Raw genomic sequence first — 18,482 nt, 5'->3', positions numbered from 1 at the left:
TAGTTAGTTGTATAAGTCAGGTTAATATGTAATTACAACTTTTGGGAAACTTTTGCCTAGTTATAGGCATTTTAATCAGCGGTAGTCTGGGACCCTAGGCTGTGAACAATCGATATAATGAAGGAGCATAAGTCCTCAGACAATCCTTACTCTGCTCCAACTACGAAGAAGAACTCAACAAAGTCTTTAAAGGGTTGCTCCACTACGTATAGGTCATCAATTTCAGATCGGTGGCGTACTAACACTCAGCACCCCACCTCAATCAGCTGTTCTTGGACCTGAATATTAGCATTAGCAGAGCTGAACAGTACAGTAATTGACAGACCGCTGTATCTCATCTTCTTAGACTCTCTTGTAACATCGTTGGTGCTACAGGATTGGAGGATAGCCGATGTGGTACCGATATTTAAGAAAGGTAAGAAGGTGGATCCAGGTAACTACTGTTCGGTAAGTCTGACATCAATAGTGTACAAAGTTTTTGAGGGCATCAAAAGAGATAACCTGCAGAGATATATCACAGAGAGTAATAGAATAACTGACAACCAGCGCGGATTCATGAAAGATAGGTCGTATTTAACCAACATGTTGGGATTCTATGAGGAGGTAAGTGCAAATCTGGATGTTGGTAATGCGGCTGATGTGATTTTTCAGGACATTGCAAAGGCATTTGTTACTGTAACACATAACAGCCCTATACCGAAGCTACAGAAGCAAGGACTTAGGGGAACTATATGTAGATGGGTATTGGAATTGGCTAAAAGACAAGAAACAAAGTCGTCATAAATGGTACGTTCTCTAAATGGGATATAGTCAGCAGTGGGATCACAGGGATCTGTGATAGGACCGATTCTTTTTTACCTCTTTATTAATGATCTTGTGGATGGGATTGTGAGTAAAGTGTCAGTCTTTGCTGATGACACCAAACTAGGTAGGATATTAAAATCTGATCTTGACGTTACAATATTGCAGAACCATCTGGATAAGATGATTGAATGGGCAAACACTTGGCAGATGAGCTTTAATGTAGATAAATGTAGAGTAATGAACCTAGGATGGAGTAATCCTATTGCTGCATATACATCAAATGGCAGTATACTCGGGACTGCAGAACAGCAGAAGGACTTGGGTATTCTGTGCAGCAGTACTCAATGTCAGGCAGCAGCCGCAAAAGAAAACAAGATTTTAGGATGTATAAAAAGAGACATAAAATCCCGCGATCCCAATGTACTGTTACCCCTTTATAAATCACTGGTGAAACCACATCTGGAATATGGGATCCAGTTTTGGGCTCCACATTTTAAAAAGGATATTCTGAAGTTACAGTCAGTTCAAAGGCGGGCAACTAGATTATTACAAGAGATGGAAGGACTCTCATATGATGAGAGGTTAGAAAAGTTGTTTATCTTAGAAAAAAGACATCTCAGAAGAAATCTCATTTACATGTATAAATGTATGTGTGGTCAATACAAAGGTCTAGCACAGACTTATTCCTTCCAAAGACCATAGTAAGGACCAGGGGGCGCTCATTACGGGTGGAAGAAAAGCGATTCCGCCAACTAAACAGGAAAGGGTTCTTTACAGTCAGAGCAGTCAGACTGTGGAATGCCGACCACAAGAGGTAGTGATGGCCGACACTATAACAACTTTTATAGAAGGGCTGGATGATTTCCTCAGTACATATAACATTGTGGGTTATACATAATTTAATGATAGAATGTATAATTGGTAGAGGAAGGTTGAACATTATGGACCTAAGTCTTTTTTCAACCAATGTAACTAACTGTGTAGTGGTCGCGTCCGAATACTGCAGGGCCACTCCTATTCATTATAAAAGCAAAGAGAATAGCTGATCGGTGGTGCCTGGGGTCAGCCCCCCACCAATCTGATACTGATGACCTATCCATATCAATATAAAAGTAGTGGATCAACCCTATAAGGTCAGCTTATGTCATGGAGGTGTAAAGCGCTCGACGTATTGTTTCTGCCCGGTTGTTTTAGCAATCGGTGGAGCTCTTAGCACCAAGACCGCTACCGATTTTGTACATGTGTCTATGACATGTCAAGAGTTTTCTAAAAGTGCAGTCACACTATAAATCAAAACTTGTATGTTGGTATCTGTTAGGATTCTTTTCTGTAACCACAAGAAGAGAAGCAAAAACCCAGACACAGCACTGACTACAAATAGATCTCTGGTTTGGCTGGTATGAGATACACTGATTTTTTTTTCTCCCATAAAGCACTGGCTTGAAAATAAGTCTCTATACCTAGTTAGGTCTCTTCAATGAGCGTATTTAGCTTCCTGAGCTGTGACCTCATGTCTGTATATTTACTGATGTATTTGGTCTTTTTTTGCTCAGTTCCCGAGCATGTATTCGTGGTATTTAGACTTGGGAGTAGATTTGCCTAATTAATGAATTTGGAAATAAAGTCTGGTGGGTGAAGAACAGCAGAGAACTTCCAACAATCTCATTAGACACCGTCTGAGCCACCATAGCCACAGTGAGCCATAACTACATTGTACATTGTGAACTGTAGCTTCCAGCATAAAGAAACAAAGTTGTGTTGTCAACTGTGATGAACAACAGTAACGTGAACGAGACAGATATAAAAACCAGATCTTTACCTAAAAGGAAAAAAAAATAGCTTGCTTGTGTTTTTCTTTTTTTTACTAACTTGCCATGTAGTGGATACTGGAAACTGTTTGGTTCCGACTGCAGAAACTTATTAACATAACCTCCCAAGGACGAGCGCTGGTATTTTCCACTCCGACTTGTAACCTTGACTAATCCTCATCTTTCTATGCTTGCTTTGTAAGTTTTCTCAGTTATTTGCTCTACCTTTGCTTCACACGGATAGTCATTCATTTTTTATTATTATTTATTTTTTTAAAACATAACAACATGACCCCTATTATTTAAGACAGTTTCGAAGCTACTTACTGGAAGAAAGGAGTCCAGAACTGGAGGAGTAAAAAAAACAGCAAGTATTTAGCATGTCTATGCTGAGGCACAGGAGAAGGAAGCCTCTTATTTCAAGAGAATTTCTGAAATTAAATGAGTTTTATGTAAAGTTGGTTCATTGTGTAATGAACATTTCTGTGGTTTTCTAATATACTTTGAGTTTTATTTGCCATTTTCAACATTGCCGCTTCTTAGTCGTAGTTTTTGTAAGACGCTGAAAACCAGTTCTGATCATGTCCATCTAAAACAGGTGTGTAACTTGTTTTCTGGAATTGGGCAGAATTTGACCAAAGTGAATATGAGATAAGGAAAAAAAAAGAAAGAAAAGACCAAGTACTTTCCTGATAAGTTCCCTGCTTTCCAGCACTGTCAGTCTGGCCATCCCCACCCGTCACTTTTTACTGGGCTGCAGTATTAACATACCACCTAATACACATGACCCCTGCAGCCAATCACTGTTTTTAGTGGTGTACCCATGACAAGTGGGGAAGACCAAAGTGACAGTGCAGGAACAGGAGGAGAATTGAAAAGGGGAGCACTTGGTTTTTGATGATATTATCCCACCCACCCCCTCTGCATAAATTTTGCCCGAGTCCAGAAAAATACTTTAGGCCAGGTTTAGATTTGCCTACTTTTTGTACAATCATATCTGTTTTTGCAGAATTAAGGAGACAAAATCGTGTTCTGGTGCAGCGCAATTTTTCAGAGCTTTCCCACTGGCAAAACAGTAGCGACATAATCTTAGAATTGCAGGGGGAAGCTTTCAGACTACCAATACCTCCTATGTGCAAGGGGGTGAAACCAAAGTTTGCAAGATTGGTGATTATCTAACAATATAGAACATGTTAACGTTACTCTGTAATGTCGGATGTTGTTTTATATACACACACTGGGAATAGTAGAGAGCTGCGATGTATAAAGATTTTTATTATTATTATTCATGCTAAAAAAAAGCAGTCTTTCCTGGTGACAGCTGGACATCCATTTTCAGACCTGTAATATAAAGTAGAGCTATGGCTATAATGCTGCCCTAAAACCGATTAAACTGATACCTTTGGTGAATAAATCCACTTTGTTGTTCTTCTTTAATCACCATTTGGAATTTTCTGCTGATTAGATTTCGGTGCACAGGGGCCGGACTGTGCACTGGGTCTTCTCCTCCCTGTCTGTGATTCCCCGGCCCCTCCTTTCTCTGAATGATCGGCCTCCTCTGTTTGATATCTCAGCAGCGACCTGTCATCCACAGACCGGAGGCAGCGGAGGGGCCAGGGAATCACAGACAGGTAGGAGAAGACTCAGTGCAAAGTCCGGCCCCTGTGCACCAAAATCTAATTTTGCAGAAAACTTCAAATGGTGATTGAAGAAGAACAACAAAGTGGATTTATTCAAAAAATGTATCAGTTTAATCAGTATTACAGAGCCATTACAGCCATGTCTTTACTTTACATTATAAAACTGTGCTCACAAGTTCTCTTTAAAGGGGTTCTCAGGTCCTTTGATGGCCTATCTTTAGAATAGGTCATCAATACCAGATTGGTGGGGGGTGCAAAACCCATCTCCCCGACAATCAGCTGTTCTCGGTGCCAGTGGTAGCCGAATGTGATCAGCTGCATAGCACAGCTCTGTCTACTGTACAGTGGCCACAGCAGGACACCGCACATCCGCTGTGCAGAGCTGTGACGTTCCGCTCCACAACGGAGCACATATGGCTGCTGCCTGCAGCGGGAACAGCGCGTGTGACGGGAATTGCACCCCCGTTGATCGGGTAAAGATAGGTCATCAATATAAAAGTACAAGAAAAACCCTTAAATAAATATACAAACTTCCCAGTAAACCCCTGAGTTGAGTTGCACAATGTATTGATGCATGTGCCTGGTATTGGTCTCCTTTATCTCATCTAAAAGCATTTATGATCCCCAAAAAAATACTTAGATAATGAAAATTGTAATAGCAATAGAGGACGTCATTTCCAGCTGTAATTTCTTCCGTTTTTCACAACAAAGACAAGTGTATCATCCGAGCATTGTAACTGATTATAATCAGGACATCAGAGGAGGAATAATCTCCTGCTGAGCACTGTAAGGAACAATCACCAGTCAAACCTAATAAGAACCTTTAAGTAAAGACACACAGACCCCAGGAAGTGCAGCTGGTGCCTTAAAAGCCCCCACCCCACAATTACGAAAAAAAAAAAGCATAAAAAAAAAAAAAAATTACAAAAGTTACAGTCACATGTCCTGTATCAATCATATTGATTCCCTTTGATCAGCTGAGTAAATCGTCCTGTATTACATCTGATGAGAGCTGTGGTGTGTTTATACAGTCTGTGGCTTGCAATTGCCATTTACGACCACTATAATCTGCAGGCATGTTGGGTTGTGGTGGGTGGAATTAGGAGAGAATGACTGGATTATCTGACACATCGTGTCACCGAGGTACACAATGTAACAATGTTCTAGAACTCGTATTTATACCAAACAAAAACAGATCCTAATCTCGCGTTCCAACTGGCTCCTCACGCCGCCCCTCAGACACTCGCAAAATAAACCATGGAGCTTTCCACTTTTACTCTTCGGCGATGATTAACGAAGTATTTACAGTAAACGGTGTCGTAAAACTCTAGATGAGATTTATAATAAAAGGGCCCTGCGCAGCAATGGATGAGATGCGTGACATCCGATTCCGCACAGAGTGTTCGCATGAATCTAATTTATGATGTGATGTGTTACGTGGGGCTCGTCCTGATGTCATCGCTTCAGTATTCATTACAAATATTTGTGTCATAATGGAAAACATACTAGAGCAGATTACTGCACATACTGGAGGATACTTCTGGGTCTGTCCACTTAATTCCTACATACATCACATAACGTTACTTAGAATTTGAGATCATACACTCGTATGTTACAGATGCAAGAAAAGAAATTCCCTTTTATCCAAAATATATTATTACTAATTGCTCCTTTTTTGATCATGGAGTGACCACAACCACCAGCTAATAACAGATTGTATACTGTATTCGCAAAGAAATAGACTACAACTTGCAGCTCTGTGATCAGTAGCTGCTTCTTTCCCAAAATCAGTTTATATCCCAATGTTATAAATCACTTTAGATCCTTATGGATCCGCTGTTCTCACTATGAGACATCTCATGTTTGCTGCCCCCTTTCAGCGATGTGCCTGATCACGTGCCATACATCATGCATGTAATCTTGACTTGCTCAAGCCTTTGCCCAATTTACCCACCATCATATGTGTTGTCACTCACATGGGCAATCTGAAGGGCCGATGCTCAAAGTGCATAACTCCATAACATTAGAATTAAAAAATAGCCCTGGACAACGTATTACTTCCCCATGTCAATTGCTTTTTGTCCCCCCCCCACCCTGAAACAGCATCACTCTTGTCCACAGGCGTCTCTGGTATTGCAGCTCTGCCCTACGTATAAATGTGTGTGTGACCATCAGCAAATATAGCGGATTTCTGTCCAGAACCAGTGTTGCACGTGAGATTTTTAGAAAAAATATCTGCAGTGTAAATTGAGCAGTTCTGTTAAAGGGGTTGTCTGGTTTTAGGCAACAAATCTGCAGTCACTCTATGTGACTGCAGACTTGCTAATCCTCACATTGCGCAATGTCAGGATTCTCTGATGCTGGAAGCGGGCGGTCATGTGACCACAAGTGTGCGATTTGCAAACTACCGGCCACATTCTGACTAGACATGTCCAAGGCCGGACACGTCTAGTCGGAATGTAGCCGGAAGTATGCACTTGTATTGAGTGAGGAAGTGCATGTTTAATTGGCATGTGACCGCATGTATGCAAATTGCACGCTTGCAGTCACACGTCTGCCACTCCTGACATCGGAGAATCCTCTCAGCGCGCAGAGCATGCGATGTGTGGATTGACAAGTCAGTAGTCACAGAGTGACTGCTGACTGGCAGCCTAAGGCTGGACAACCCCTTTAATATAAAACCCAGAGCATGTCCACTTATGATGCAGATGTTACCATGGATTGCACCCCAAGCAAGGCAAAGGGTGAAATAGAGTAATTAACTTTTTTTAAAACTTCTAGGTATTAAAAAGTTATGATATTTTTGTTATATACTTTATTACCCTATTTTGATTCCTTCTCTCCAAAACACTATAGTGCTGTCATGCTCTTTTAGAAGCTCCTTTCAACTGTGCTTAGCAACAATCCATACAATATATTAAAACAGTATCTGTATGAGAACACCCCTGTCTGAGTAGAGGATTGGGGAGCCCAGAGGCTCAGACAGGCAAAGTCCCATGCACAGATTGCTTGAATATAGTGTATAAATACTTTCTGAGCAGCAGCTGAAAGCAGCTTCTAAGGGAGCAGGAATCGGGCAGTGAAACAGCACTGCAGCATATTGTTAGGGAAAGAAGGAAGCAAAAATAAGGTAATGAAGTATGTTAGTAAAATTCATAAATTTGTAATGCCTGGAGGATTGATAATAATCAAAAAAAAAAAGTTTCATTACTTTTTTAACCACACCATTTTTACAACAAGATCCGCAGTGGTTATTGACTGATGCAAATTGCACTGCTTCATTTTTGCTGTAGGAGGATTGCAGTTCAAATTGCTCTCTTATAGTGCATTTCTATAATGTTTAACTGATGGCAAAATACCTTTACTATCACTAAATCAGGACAGTTATACTAAGAATCATACTGCCTAGGATGGTGGCTTCTTAAAGGAAAAACACACCTTTAATAGAACATGTCAGCCTCATTATGCTGCCCTGTCTGTGTTAATGTTCACTAGTTTTTGATGAACTTAAAATTGCAGTGTGCGGCCAGCAAGGAGTCCGCTGTGAAGGAAGGAGTCCGCTGTGAGGGAAGGAGTCCGCTGTGAGGGAAGGAGTCCGCTGTGAGGGAAGGAGTCCGCTGTGAGGGAAGGAGTCCGCTGTGAGGGAAGGAGTCCGCTGTGAGGGAAGGAGTCCGCTGTGAGGGAAGGAGTCCGCTGTGAGGGAAGGAGTCCGCTGTGAGGGAAGGAGTCCGCTGTGAGGGAAGGAGTCCGCTGTGAGGGAAGGAGTCCGCTGTGAAGGAAGGAGTCCGCTGTGAAGGAAGGAGTCCGCTGTGAAGGAAGGAGTCCGCTGTGAAGGAAGGAGTCCGCTGTGAGGGAAGGAGTCCGCTGTGAGGGAAGGAGTCCGCTGTGAGGGAAGGAGTCCGCTGTGAGGGAAGGAGTCCGCTGTGAGGGACGGAGTCCGCTGTGAGGGACGGAGTCCGCTGTGAGGGACGGAGTCCGCTGTGAGGGAAGGAGTCCGCTGTGAGGGAAGGAGTCCGCTGTGAGGGAAGGAGTCCGCTGTGAGGGAAGGAGTCCGCTGTGAGGGAAGGAGTCCGCTGTGAGGGAAGGAGTCCGCTGTGAGGGAAGGAGTCCGCTGTGAGGGAAGGAGTCCGCTGTGAGGGAAGGAGTCCGCTGTGAGGGAAGGAGTCCGCTGTGAAGGAAGGAGTCCGCTGTGAAGGAAGGAGTCCGCTGTGAAGGAAGGAGCCCGCTGTGAAGGAAGGAGCCCGCTGTGAGGGAAGGAGTCCGCTGTGAGGGAAGGAGTCCGCTGTGAGGGAAGGAGTCCGCTGTGAGGGAAGGAGTCCGCTGTGAGGGAAGGAGTCCGCTGTGAGGGACGGAGTCCGCTGTGAGGGAAGGAGTCCGCTGTGAGGGAAGGAGTCCGCTGTGAGGGAAGGAGTCCGCTGTGAGGGAAGGAGTCCGCTGTGAGGGAAGGAGTCCGCTGTGAAGGAAGGAGTCCGCTGTGAAGGAAGGAGTCCGCTGTGAAGGAAGGAGTCCGCTGTGAAGGAAGGAGTCCGCTGTGAAGGAAGGAGTCCGCTGTGAAGGAAGGAGTCCGCTGTGAAGGAAGGAGTCCGCTGTGAAGGAAGGAGTCCGCTGTGAAGGAAGGAGTCCGCTGTGAAGGAAGGAGTCCGCTGTGAAGGAAGGAGTCCGCTGTGAAGAAAGGAGTCCGCTTTGAAGGGTGGAGTCCAATGTATTCATGACAGGCAGGCTTTTCTCCCTATTACTGTGCACCTCTGACTCCCCACTGCGCTCTATAATTATATTCCACATATATCGCCCACAGATAAGCTGAACTTTGGGGGTTCAATTTGGGAGTACCCCATGTCTGATTTAACCCTTATTATCTATCACATACAGAAAATTAACAAAAGCGAGACATGTACCGGTATATGTAGGGAGGTAGCAGGGTGACCATGGAGAGACAGACGTCAGCGCTGGTAATATATATAATGACTGAATGAATGCCATTTATAATAATTGCTGAATAACAAATTCTACTTAAAAATTGCAAGAACTATTAAAGAAAACCATCCTGACTATAAGAATTTCTGTAAACTGCGCACAGTGATGTCATGTTTTCAGCATTCATTAGATTCTCCTCCGTATTATAAAGCACAACATACCCCCTGCTGCAAATTGCAATTATATTATGTCATGTTGAAGATACTTTTAATCACATTTGGCCTCAAATCTTGTACCTGGACACAGTTATGGAATCACAGACGTATAATCGTGGCAATATTATCTGATACATCAACCTTGCATTTCCCTCCACAAATGAAAAGCAAGAAAGTGGTCATTTATCCCGGGTAGGAATTAATTTGATTTGATTTTATTGCCCCAGTGTCAGTGACATATTACTGGTGTCCATGGTCAGCCCTGTGGGAAGCCAGCCTGGTAAATGGACGATCTAGAAAAGTAAAAGGCTGATGGCAGAACCAGGCGGCACCATCCCTCTAGTCTGCCCTAGTATTATTTTTTATATCTTAGTATATGTGTCTGCCGGACAGGCTAACAATCATTCACATCGATTTTCCAACCACATCAGCTGGGAGTTTCTTCCAAGCATCAACTACTCATCATCCTTCAGACTGAGCCTCCTTGTTCTTGTGTTTAGTTTCTTATTAAAACTCTCCCCACTCCTGAACCTTACTTTAAACCTTCTACATATTCAGCCTTCTATCCTCCAGGAAATACAAATTAATTTCTTTCCGTTTTTCCTTATAAGTAGAGTTGGTGCAAATCGATTGGCACAACCATCGGCCATGACTGTAATCTCTGGCCGCAGGACAGGAGACGTGAGAGCTCCCCCTTTACTGATGGAATCCGCAGTCAGCCTGGCGCAAAGTCACATGTGCATCACGCTGCAACGATCACATCGTGGCAGGCCGGCTGATCAAATGAAGAGTCACAGATGCCGTCATGTAAGAAGCGGTTCTCTCGGCTCCCATCTATAGGTCAGAAGACAGAGTCGTGAGAAATTGATTCACAAAGACTCTATTAGCTTTGTGCTTCAAGAAGCACTCCTCCTCCTCCTATCAAAGTTTTTATTCTCTTAATATATTGCAGTCATCATATTATATAGCGCTGTGTACTTACAATTGCTCATTTTGCCTTTTTACCCAGATAATTTTTCTCTTTGATCTAAGTAGAAACAGGAAGTCTCTTTACCCTGCATTTATCATTCCCCTCTTCAACTCCTGACCCAGCTGATCCCTCCTCCCCTCTGCCAGGGACTTTTGCAGTGACTCATGACTTGTGCAGAGAAAATTGACCTCCTGTTTCTACAGAGCTTAGAAGGATTCAGCTAGTCAGTTTTTAATCACTTGATGTCATAGACCTAATGGAAAAGAGAAAAATGATCTCGGTACAAAGGCAAAATGAGCAATTTTTAGTATACAGTGACATATGATATGATGACAGCAATATATTGGGAGGACAAAAACTTTGATTGAGTTGTCTGACCCTGATTATTACTATTTTTTTTTTATAAAACTTTCTAGCATGCTCATAAACAAGGAAGAATACAATAAAGATACTTACTTTACCGATTCCTAGAAATTCCTCTTTTAATGCTGCTGAAGTTTGAAACAGGCATGTGACTGCTGCAGCCAATCACCAGCAACAGCAGTGACCAAAACTTATTCTTACTTAAAACTACATTTTAAGATCACAAAGGATGATGAACAGAATGTATTTATTTTATTTTTTTTAAGTTTTGTACTTTTTCAAGAGTGTAGGTAGTTAAAACGAGGGTTACATGGTTAAAATTGCCCCCCTGAGCACTTTTACGCTAGCTCCCTGCTGCACCATACACTCGCCTGCTGCTTATGAGCGCTATGTAATGACACCATCACAGGAAGCTAGATAAGTATGAAACTGAAAATATTTGGGCCTCAAATTCTACTGAGACAAATCACGGTTACTTGCCATTCACACAAATGAAATGCAGTGGGTGTGTATCTGGGCTTTGAAGCCTGCCAGCACTATATGTCCTTGGACTTACTTGCACTTAACACAGGAGAAGCTCAATATAAATCAGCTGACAGCCGCACTGTAAATGCCTACCCTTATGTTGAACTGGTCACAGACTACATACAGGAGTGAATGGACATGGCTCAACTTCCTGTAATCCGGCTCAGCATCTCTGCTACTAGAGGCAGACTCTTTCCAACCACGGGCAACAGGAAAAATTAGTAGGAAATTAGAGAGAATTTTCAAGTGTAACACAACATAACTTTTAAAAGAAATGAATTACAGATTGCGTATTTCTCACATTATCTTCTAGGTGAAAATAGGTTGTATGAAAGTCCAGTGACTGCTTTATATTGAGATGCAAATGTTATATAATTGTTTTTAAAGGTGATCATAAACAAGAATAGATCAGGGGCTATAAAAGCTTTTTCATTGTATAGCTATAGTAAATTGTCTGATTAAAATAAGAGGAAAATAATAAATAAAAGCAGTCTCCTGACCAGGACCTCACCCCTGACCTAAAAAGGGTCAGGACCTCAAGACACCCCTTGCAGGAAGCAGATAGAGATAGCTTTTGGCCTTTGACAATCCCCTCTTTCAGTAGCTCCTGAGCAGTTACCTTATACAAATGTCTGCGAATAATTACATGCCCCTCTAAGCCTGATTTCCTATCACAATGAATTGGTAAACTGATAATTATTACTGGAGCACTAAGTGACAGCTTTGTTGTCATATTATTCAGCCAAAGAGTCGGATTTAAATGTCCCAAAGGGGATTTGTGTTTTGGAGAGGAAAACTGTGTGTCAGCTGCTTACCATAACTGCAGCCCATTACTCTGTGCACTAAATTATACGTCTGCCGGCAAGATCACGGAAGGGTGAATTCTCGAATGTCAAGAGCATTGTATATGTGTAGGGATACAAAACAGCGTGTTTTCCTACAGTTTTATTCTAAAATATTAACCTAATACAATGGTGCATCCAACATATACTGGAGATGTTAAAGGGGTTCTCCACTACTTTTATGTTCATGACCAGTCCTTAAAGGGGTTGTCCGGCCTTATTGTGTGTGAATTGTGCTGGGAGCTGGCAGTTATGTGACCGCAAGTATGAGATTTACATACTTCTGGCCACATTCCGACTAGACATGTCCGGCCTCCCATGTCTAGTCGGCATGGGACCACATGTACACAAATCATATAATTGCGATCACATGCCCTGCCCACGGCTCCTGGCGCCAGCATGGGGAACAAGCGGTGCAAGCTGCAGACGGCAGGTTATAGAGCTGGAGGAGCTGAGCACATTCATATACACTTATGCGGGAAAACATTCAGTATAAATTTTTTTGTTAAAAAAAATATGCAGATTTATTGAATGATAGAAAGGGAAGAAGATTGATAACTATTGCTAAATAAACACACATAGGGTAGGCTGTCAATCACTGCAAAGCTCCGCCCACTGGACTTCCAAGCACAGAATAAACAAGGATTTAAATGCACAAAAAGTTATACTTGTTTAAATTTCCTACAAACCTACATATGATACAAGTCTGTTCCTCCTGCCCTATAAGAAGTGCATGTTTAATGTGACTAGCACCTGATGACCAGGGCAATTAAGCAGTAAAAAGGGGTTGTCTAGTACTGGATAACTCCTTTAAAATGTAAGAACTGCAATAATGCATGACATGTTCTCTACATGAGTCAAGAGCGTCTGAGATCAAACAATGAATTCTCCAGGTAAATGACAAGTTCAAGTTTGATTGTTTTGATGAGCAAAAATTAGACAACACAATGTCACAGCCTGCAGTCTTAGACTAGAGAATATTTTAAGCAATATTTTTTTACCTTGAAGTTAGGAGGGACGATGGTCTTTCCTGCAGGAATTTGAAGAACTATGTCTTCACCCTCAAAAAGCCAAAGATCCCATCGAGATTGGTTGATTAGGAGAGCCCACGGGAGCAGCTCAATCAGCAGTGTCTTCAGGTGAGGCTTCCAGAGGGAAAGCTTAACCCGCATGGGACTATCCCACTGAGCTAACTGTTCCCCACTGAAAAAAAACAAAAAATAATTTAATAGTGAAATGTTCCTCCATGTTGTAATATAAACTAATTCACATATCATAAACTAAAACTAATCATAGGCATATGAACAATTAGCCTGATATGACATATGCATATGTACAGGTTGACTATGAATCTAGAAGTTAAAGAAACATGGGATTGAAAGGGAAGCTATCATCAGAAAATGACCTAGTGTTTATTTCAGGTTTTTGTGTTAATTTTTTTTTCTAATTTTTGGCAATTTTTTTTTTTTTTTTTTACATATAACAAGTATTAAAAAATAAATCTTGCAATTTTCACACCGGCCACTGGGGCTTTTTTAGACTCTAATTTCCTGTAGTTTCAGGAAACAACACATGTACATAGCCGCAATGGACAGGCCCTATCGTTAGTATTGAAGTGTCTAATAAGCGCGTGCAAAGGACATTGTAAAGGGATGGGGAGCAGGGTCAGCTGTGACATCACCTATTTTGGTTCCTGTGTATTCAGATATGTATTCAGGTGACATCAGTCATTGTATTTCTGTCTCTAGTAATATGAAGACTTGCTTTAAACACTTCCTGAAAGGACAGAAAGTATGGGTCTAAAAAAAAAAGTCCTAGTGGCCAAAGTGAAAATTGCACAATAACTTTTTTTTTTAAAAACCATGATCTGAAAAAAAGCTTTATTTTTTTTATATAAATGTAACAAAAACCTTATTTAAACACAGCTGATAATAGGTCATTTTCTAACGATAGCTTTCCTTTGAGACCTTATCACAAGTGCTTAGAAATTGGCTAAAAATGTTAAAACATAGATCAGGGATTACATTTGCAAGCTAGCCGTTATTTATGAAGAATCTGCTGGAGTAAGATGCAACAAATTCATTAAAAAGTGTTCTCTTCTTAATGAATTAGGTGCATCTCTCATTGCCATGTCCCAGCAGAAGATATGTACACCTCTAGCCATGGATTGGAGTAAATTTCTATCGCAATTTACGCCTTTAATGTGGTGAAAGTTATGATGAATTTGTCGGCAGTGCGCGGTCACTGACCTACCCGATCTCCCTAGTAAGTTTGCATGCCTTCTCAAACATTTTTGCAACATTTCAGTTTTTGTGTCATTTTTTGGGCGCAAACTTTTGATGAATCGGTCATTAAGAAAATAAAGGTATTTAGTATGGATATAATAAACAACCATCTTCTAAAGTATCCAAGACTTAGTATAAAAAAGGACAGTCTAAGGCCTGTGTGCCAACCATGTGCTGCATCAGGATCACACGTACCGGCATCTGGGAATCAGCGGTATTCAGGCGCCAGGTGCTGAAGGCATCTGTCATCATTGTCCCCTGCCGGCGCTGTGATTAAGCCAGGTGAGCGGTCGCATCAAGCCAGGTTAGTATAATGATTTTTTTATTTTATTCTTATTTTTACAGGTTTTGGAGACATCGGGAGGTGAATACTACTCTCAACATTGTCCCTTGCTAGCACTGATCGCAGTGCAAGCAGGGGACAATGATGACAGATTCCTTCAGCACCCGATGCCTGGGAACAGCGCTAACTGTACCACTGATTCCCAGGCGCTGAGACATGTCACACTGATGACACACGGATGTGTGTGGGACGTTGTGCGGCCCATGTAGAGTGTAAAAAACGGACATGTCAGCGTGTTTTTCCCAGGGACACATGGTTTGTGGAAACACACTGACATGCGCGCAGACCCATTCATTTGAAAGTCAGTGTCTCCAGTAAGTGTGGAAATGGTCACCACACGTACTGGAAACACTGACGTGTGAAAGAGCCCTAACGTGGGCCAAAGATGTGGCAAATCTATCAAACAATGCGCACATATTCGAGCTACCTGTCTACATTTATTCTGTCTAAATAATAGAATGTATTGTTAAGTTTGTGCCATAGTTCTCTTAAAGGGGTTGTCCAGGCCTTTTTTCTTTACTGTGAACATACAAACTAACAGGCAGGTAGTTGCTACTACCTGCCAGTTAGTTCTTAGGCACTTTGTAAAAAAAAAAATAGTCCCGGATAACCTCTTTAACGCACATACTGGGATCAAGCATTGAAGCAAAAAAAGAAAAAAGGCTTAGTCATAGAGCTTGATTCATTAAAGTTTTTAAGCCAGTAAAAGGCTTTGAAACGATGCATAACTTTGGCGCAACTCGAGGCTGTGCTAAAATTTTGGCGCTTTCCCGACAAAGTGGGTGGAACTGTTACGGGGGTGTGGCGACCGCTGCTCAGCAAATTCATGACGAGTGGCGACTTTTGCTATACTACAAGTCTTACTCCAGCCGGGAACTCGTCCGGAGCTCCTGATCCATGAAGAGGAGGATGCCGCTATATGAACCAGGAGCATCTGACTCCAGCACACATCATCAAGACTAGTGTGGACAATACCAGTCTTAGTGAACTGGGCACACTGTGAATTGAAAAGTTATACAATTTCCCAATATGATTTGTGTACCAACACCTTAAAGTTTTCAAAATGTCATTCCGCTGTCAGTGAAAGGAAACAGTCTTGTTTATAACTTGTCAAGGACAAGTGGAAATCCAAATGGGATTAAATCACCAAAGTAATATTAGAAAAGCGCTTTAAAAAAAAATTGCTGTATTTGCCTAAATCATCAACCATTATTCATAGTTTTGTTATTCTATTAACATTCTTTTTTTTTTTTACTAAAACATTTCAGTAACTATATTTTTGAAGTAAAGCCAGATCGAGATTACAGAGAGACCTACCTGTCTGTGTCCTTTTTATTATATGGCCACACAGGATGAGAGTAGCAATTATCCCCATAAAAGTCAGAAATGATGTGACCTGCAGAATACTCGCTTTGTGCTTTCATGGCTATTTGTTTAATCAGAGCTGTCGAGATGGGAACAGCACATTCTGATGGGTCATCTTCTTCCCTGGAAACATGAGAACACATAACCAATATCAGATAACAAAGTCGTTTACTATGACATGCTTGTAAAAGGTAAGGAAATGTCAAATTCAAAAGGAAAATATGCTCTAAAAAGGCTTTCGCTAGAGAATATTACTGCCTTACACAGTTTACAGCTAAGAACCAGCGCAGCTTAGAAACATAGCAATTTCAGTGTTTAACATCTGTCTATATGTCCTATTATATATGGAAGTCAGAGAGTGTCATATGCTTGAGACCCCCTCTGGAAGACAATTTATTTGTTCCAAAACCTCAAAAAATGAGAAAATTACACATCAGTACTAAGCCATGTAGCTGTGAATCCAGCAATGGAGTGAGACAATAAGACACTTGCTAAAATCAGCAGTAACGTCTCTAAACGACTGTGCCTCTCTCTCACTGCAGCTGCTCCCTGCTCCTTCCCTCCATAGATTTATATGGTTAGCAACTGTAACCTGATACCTCAGTGAGACTAAAAATCCATCTCCTCTCTGTCTCATGTATACAATTTTTTTTGTAAATAATATATATTTTTATCACTGCCTATACGGTTTACTTATGGAGAAAAGGGCACCAAAAATCAGAGTGGTGGCCGGAAAAATACCGGATAGAAATTGTACTTTTTTTTGTTGTGTTTTTTTTTTTTCAGAGCTTTAACATGGGTGAAAAAATTCAGAAAAAAGCTGAAATAATAATTGACATGCTACATTTCAGCAAAAGAAAAGCAGAGCTCAAAATATGAGTGGGAAAAAAAAACAGTGTGTGCATGAGATTTCAGAAATCTCATGGATTAAAACGCTGAGTATTTTACTTACCAAATATGCTGAGTTAAAAAAAAAAAAACCTCAACGTGTGAACACACCCTAAAGCTCATCTTTGCCCCATGGGCTGCAAGGACCCTTAATCAATGTCATACAAATGTAGCATCCCAGTATGACAACCAAAAGCCTCCAAAATACATATCATGCCCAAAAAGTTGTGCGCCACTGCAAAAAAAAAAGCATTAGGAGTTGTCTTTTCACCTGGCTTGGAACGTCAGGTGATGGGTTATGTCCGGCTCTATGTTCGGCAGTGGCTTTTCGAGCCCCTTTCCAGGGATGACTTGTGTTTCGCTTAAACCAAGGCTTCTTTTCTCTAAATGTATAATAATGGGATCTGGAAGATGGCTCCGCATGATAAACAGAGGGCTGAACACAATCTGGAAAGACAAAGAACAGGATGACATGAGTCTCTAAACTCTCCAGCTGCTGATATTGTAAATGGTTTCTTCCAAGGTCGCTGCAACCTCCAATCCATCCCGTTTATGTGAGGTCACATCGCTGTTGTACTCGTTACTCACCATTCGCTGCTGTGCCTGAGAACTGGGCTCCAAGGTCTGAAGCGTGCACCAAACATATATAATGGGCCTGTCTGAGGATGGCACCTGCGAGCAGTGAGATTACATCAATGATCACCATTATTTACACACCGGGATTAATATTTCCTGCTTTACTTTCATCAAATCTTCTACAACATAAGGATAAAATCAAGTAAAACAAAAAATATCAGAATATCCTAGTAAGAGACATCCGTTCTCCAGTCATACAACCCCTTAGAGTCAATCGGTCACCAGATTTTGCAACAGAAACTGTACATATTATTGGATAGATTTTTAGGACCTGATAAGGTTGGTGTATTTACTTTGAAAATCTATGTCGGAATGGCAGAATAATCCTGATATTATAAGCATTTCATTAGTCCTGCAATAGAATGAAATAACTCATCAGCTCGAGTGTACTCAGTCTCTGCCTACCCAGCCTGGCTGACAACTGCAGCTTGTACTGAGACCTCAGGAGCAGCAGCAGGGAGGAGGGGCACTGAGGAGTGTATGTATATGTATATATATATATATATATATATATATATATATATATATATATATATATATATATATATATATATATATATATATATATATATATACACACAGTACAGACCAAAAGTTTGGACACACCCTCTCATTTAAAGATTTTTCTGTATTTTCATGACTATGAAAATTGTACATTCACACTGAAGGCATCAAAACTATGAATTAACACACGTGGAATTATATACTTAACAAAAAAGTGTGAAACAACTGAAAATATGTCTTATATTCTAGGTTCTTCAAAGTAGCCACCTTTTGCTTTGAAGGCTGCTTTGCACACTCTTAGCATTCTCTTGATGAGCTTCAAGAGGTAGTCACCGGAAATGGTCTTCCAACAATCTTGAAGGAGTTCCCAGAGATGCTTA

The 18,482-nt window shown here is 41.3% G+C and overlaps 1 protein-coding gene across 3 annotated transcripts in view; it reads right to left on the bottom strand.

Annotated features, from left to right (window-relative positions):
• The window catches only part of VPS13B (vacuolar protein sorting 13 homolog B), a 1,155,013-nt gene that overhangs the window by 87,659 nt on the left and 1,048,872 nt on the right, over nt 1–18,482 (bottom strand). For all 3 annotated transcript variants that reach the window (XM_073679617.1, XM_073679614.1, XM_073679615.1), the window contains exons 46-49: nt 17,551–17,634; nt 17,234–17,409; nt 16,027–16,197; nt 13,083–13,284 (exon numbers count right to left, since the gene is read on the bottom strand). In XM_073679617.1, coding sequence (XP_073535718.1) covers nt 13,083–13,284; nt 16,027–16,197; nt 17,234–17,409; nt 17,551–17,634 — 633 coding nt within the window. The remainder of the gene's footprint in view (nt 1–13,082; nt 13,285–16,026; nt 16,198–17,233; nt 17,410–17,550; nt 17,635–18,482) is intronic.

The sequence above is a fragment of the Phyllobates terribilis genome, unplaced genomic scaffold (assembly GCF_046119375.1).
Source record: "Phyllobates terribilis strain yellow unplaced genomic scaffold, ASM4611937v1 Scaffold_4__5_contigs__length_816908805, whole genome shotgun sequence".
NCBI classification, from domain to species: Eukaryota; Metazoa; Chordata; class Amphibia; order Anura; family Dendrobatidae; genus Phyllobates; species Phyllobates terribilis.
The sequence above is the reverse complement of the archived record's forward strand: the minus strand, read 5'-3'. Positions and strand labels throughout refer to the sequence as shown.